This window comes from Lactuca virosa, chromosome 8, assembly GCF_052849685.1.
Source record: "Lactuca virosa cultivar CGN04683 chromosome 8, Lactuca_virosa_CGN04683_v6, whole genome shotgun sequence".
NCBI lineage: Eukaryota > Viridiplantae > Streptophyta > Magnoliopsida > Asterales > Asteraceae > Lactuca > Lactuca virosa.
Window position 1 is genome coordinate 41730552 of NC_136433.1, and position 4162 is coordinate 41734713.

The 4162-nt window shown below is 29.7% G+C and overlaps 1 protein-coding gene across 1 annotated transcript; it reads left to right on the plus strand.

Moving 5' to 3' along the window:
- Positions 1–2181: 2181 nt before the first annotated feature.
- LOC145130283 (immune-associated nucleotide-binding protein 1-like) lies at positions 2182–3943 on the plus strand. Its single transcript, XM_079065110.1, has 5 exons — positions 2182–2410; positions 2494–2771; positions 2908–3069; positions 3172–3285; positions 3728–3943. Exons 1-5 carry the CDS (start codon positions 2182–2184, stop codon positions 3941–3943), a joined length of 999 nt encoding a protein of 332 aa, XP_078921236.1.
- The last annotated feature ends 219 nt before the right edge of the window (positions 3944–4162 follow it).

Below are 4162 nucleotides of genomic sequence, written 5' to 3' on the forward strand. Positions count from 1 at the left end.
ACATTCAAACTATCGTTTTAACCCTTTACGATCCTTCATAAAATCTGACTTCACCTTGTTTTTATATGAATCCACTTTCAAAATTAAAAATGAACCTTGATTCGTTATGCATCTAATAAAAAGGCACCCTTTTCAAATTAAAATACGATTCCAAATTCATTGTGGGGTAAGCTTATGTGCTCATATTTTATAAAAGAACAAGAAATTGAGCAAACTCGATGAAAACCAATAGCTTCTATTGAAGAACTCTTGACTAAACCTTAAAGCTTTTAACTTTATCAATCTTCTTAGAAATCGATAAACTTTCATCACTAATCAAAGTTTATTTTTTGAAATTACCAATTGGGTATTTAAAATTGTCTCTTTGTATCCAATTAGGGATCTTCCGAAACACACTTGGAAGCTTTTTGTATCAACTCATCAAAGGTTTGATAAGCTTTGCCAATGTCAAGACCATGCAAAGTTTTTTTTCAATTGTTCTTGACACTGAACTCTAAAGTAAGGGCAGGGATGGATGGTGAGAAAAAAAAAGGGTTGGACTTGAGGTACAATTTTTTTATAATAAACAGAAAGACCATTTCTTTAATTTAGTCTAATTATATTATGCATTATATTATGCATAAAGTATTTTAACTACATTATGCACAACGCCTACTAATTAACATAAGAGATAGAGGCCTAATCTTGGTTGGAAAAAGACTTATTAAAGAGAGGATATATGTGCATAAAAGTATAAAAAATAAAATCATTATCTTTTGTAGTTTGGTTTTTAAGATCATGAACATAGTATTATCCATGGTTGTTAAAATCTCGATCTTAATCTTAGAATCTTATAATTTTAAAATCCTACAAAAAGAAAAACGATCTCGATCACATTAGGATTTATCTGAATTGAAGCAAGATATATACGATGATCTTAGGATCCTGACTAGGATTTTAAAATCTTACCACTATCCGATCCCACCTCTTTAGTTTTATTATATAGTTGAGCCTTAAAAATTCATTTATTCAAGAGGAAATCGAACATCACAAGTTGCAAAAAATCTCATAAAACATCACCACTTCATCAATTCATTTCAAATTAGGCACATGACAATCATGATATTTTATATGATATTTGATCTTATGCATGCAGTTTTATATGACCACAATGCACTTGTTTCTTTTTCTAGTTAAGGTATTTTCTTTCTAATTTTTAAGGTTTGTAGCAACAAAAAATTCATTAAATGGAGGCGTTGCCCTCTTTTCCAATATATATATATATATATATATATATATATATATATATATATATATATATATATATATATATATATATATATGGTTCATGCTTAACAAGTTAGAATTGATTTTACTATCTTAATTAACATCAAGTTATATCGTATACTCTATATCCAAGACTTTGCGAACAAATTTGAATACGAGTTCATTTTGATAAGAATCACCTTATGATGACAATCTTATAAAAATGTAAAACGAAGTAAGATCTCATTCTTATGTGGTATCCTGATTGATAATCTTTATAATATCCCTAAATAATGAGATTTCGTAGATTCTTTTTTTTTTTTAAATAAACAATAGATTTTATAGGATTTTAAATTCAAATCTTTTTAATCCTAATAAAATTCTAAACCAAACGCCCATTCACATTTTGAATGATGAAAGATAATACTATTATTATAACAAGATTAGAAGCCTTTACGAAATAATAGAAATTTTGAATTTTATATCAAATAGTTACTGGTTATCAAATTCACTAAGTTATCGATTAATCAAAAGTATTATGCTGTAAATGTTGAAAATCTGCGATTTTGGGTTACTGAACAATCACTTTGCTCGGCGACTGTTTGCCTGTTGGGTATTAATTCAAAACTATCGTCAAACGGTCATTAGAGTTAGTCAGCTTGAAGACCTAGTAAACAACGATGTTTGACGCCATTTTAGTGTTTGTTACGTTTTCTTGCTAGAGTATAAATAGGTTTCCCTTTTTCTTTTAATCCATTCAGTTTTCATTGATAATAAAATTTTCAAGCTTCATCGTCGTCTATTCAACAGCAAACCCTGGAAATTTCTTGCTTTAAAACTCGTACTCGTTTTAATTTGGTATGATCAAGTAATCTTATCGCTTTAATCTTTCAACACTCTAATGATCATGTTCTTTTTGATAGATATCCTTTCTTTATGATGGGGGGATGTTCATTAGAGGACGATTATGAGTATATTTCTCCTGATCTAACACTTGTATTGGTTGGGAAGACGGGAAACGGGAAAACTGCCACCGGAAATAGCATCGTTGGAATGGAGGTGTTCGAGTCAAAGCCAAGTTCATTTGGTGTAACAGCTGATACTTCCCTTTTGAGGAAAACTATGCTGACAGATGGCCGGATGCTTAATGTGATTGATACTCATGGTATTTAACATCACAAGATTTTCCTTTCTAGCTGTGTATACAATACAATCCACTTTTATTTTCTAACGGTTGCTATCTGGCAGGACTATTTGATTCTTCTGTTGGTTCTGATGAGCTTATTGAGAAGGAGATTGTCAGTTGCATGAATATGGGCACCAATGGTGTTCATGCTGTTTTAGTTGTGTTCTCAGTTTCCTGTGGCTTTTCTGAAGAAGAAGAAGCTGTAATAGGTAGATTACTAAGTTTGTTTGGAAGGAGAATTTATGACTACATGATCATTGTTTTCACTGGTGGAGATGAACTAGAAAGTCACGGCAGGACTTTTGATGATTTCTTATATGATTCTCCAGAAACATTGAAGGTGGAGTACTTAGTTACATATTTTTTTATGATTCTATATTTTTTATCATGTCATTTTCATTAATGGTTTAGATCATAGATGTTCCTTTTAATTACTCCTACATATTATGGTTAATGAAGTTCTTTTGTTGCTACAGAAAATCCTTTGCTTTTGTGGGAATCGTTGTGTACTTTTTGATAACATGACGAAAAATCAAACTAAGAAAGGTGATCAAGTACAAGAGCTTCTTTCTCTTGTAAACATGGTGTTAGAAAAGAATGGTGGACGACCATGCAAGGAAATGTATACTGAATTTAAGGTGAAACTTTTTTTTTCACTATATATCCTTGTTGTTTTTAGGTTAACGGACATATAATTAATGACAAGGTTTTTTAATTGTCATGCCAACAATAAACTTCAGGGTCAAGCAGAAAAGTTTCAATCATTGAAAGTGACTAAGCAGTACAATGAAGAGGAGCTTTCATTGCTGCTAGAGAAGATGTTTGAGGGGAAGTTTAAGCAGAAAAATGAAATGGTAGCCCTACACAGTTATCTTTATTTTGACAACTATTTTGATCAGGGGTATGTTTGACAAAAGGTTTTTGACATTAAGATTTTAAGAAAAAAAACTCAAATTAAAAAAGGTTTTACGACAAAAAACTTTTAAGCAATTTTAGCTTTTATGTTTGATATAATTACATATTTCAAAAGTTTACAACTGTTTTTCATTAACATTTCTACAAAAATAAAAGATACACTTTCTCACATCTAGCAGCCGTTGGTTTTGTCAAACATACTTAGGTTTATATATATATATATATATATATATATATATATATATATATATATATATATATATATATATATATATATATATATATATATATATATATGTGGATGTTAATATTTGAAGTAGTTGACATCTACTATATATATAATAAGATTGGCAAATTAAATGACATATTCTTGGTTTACAGTTTGAGAGGCTTGAACAGCTATTGGGAAAAGAACGGGATGCTCGGTTGACTGAAGAGGCTGCAAGAACTGAACGAATGAGGTTAAACGAGGAAATAGAAAACATGAAAGACGCGCTAGATATGATACAGTTGAACCTTCTTATAGTTTTTATTCTTTTTGTTATATTTTTGTTTAGTGGTAAGTTTGGTTTTGAAGTTATTAGATATTTTCTCTAAACAATCTCATTTCTATTGTACTTGTGACTCGGAATCATTAATAATTAATTAATTGGTTTGAGATATCATCAAGTGCTACACCTTCACAAAATAAAGTCAAAACCTAAGCAATTCCAAATGTTTATGAGATAGCTTCGTTTCTTGAGATGGGGAAAGAAATTCAACACAAAAATATAGTTTTTTTTTTATTTTAAAATTTATAAGAAATTAGGCCACACA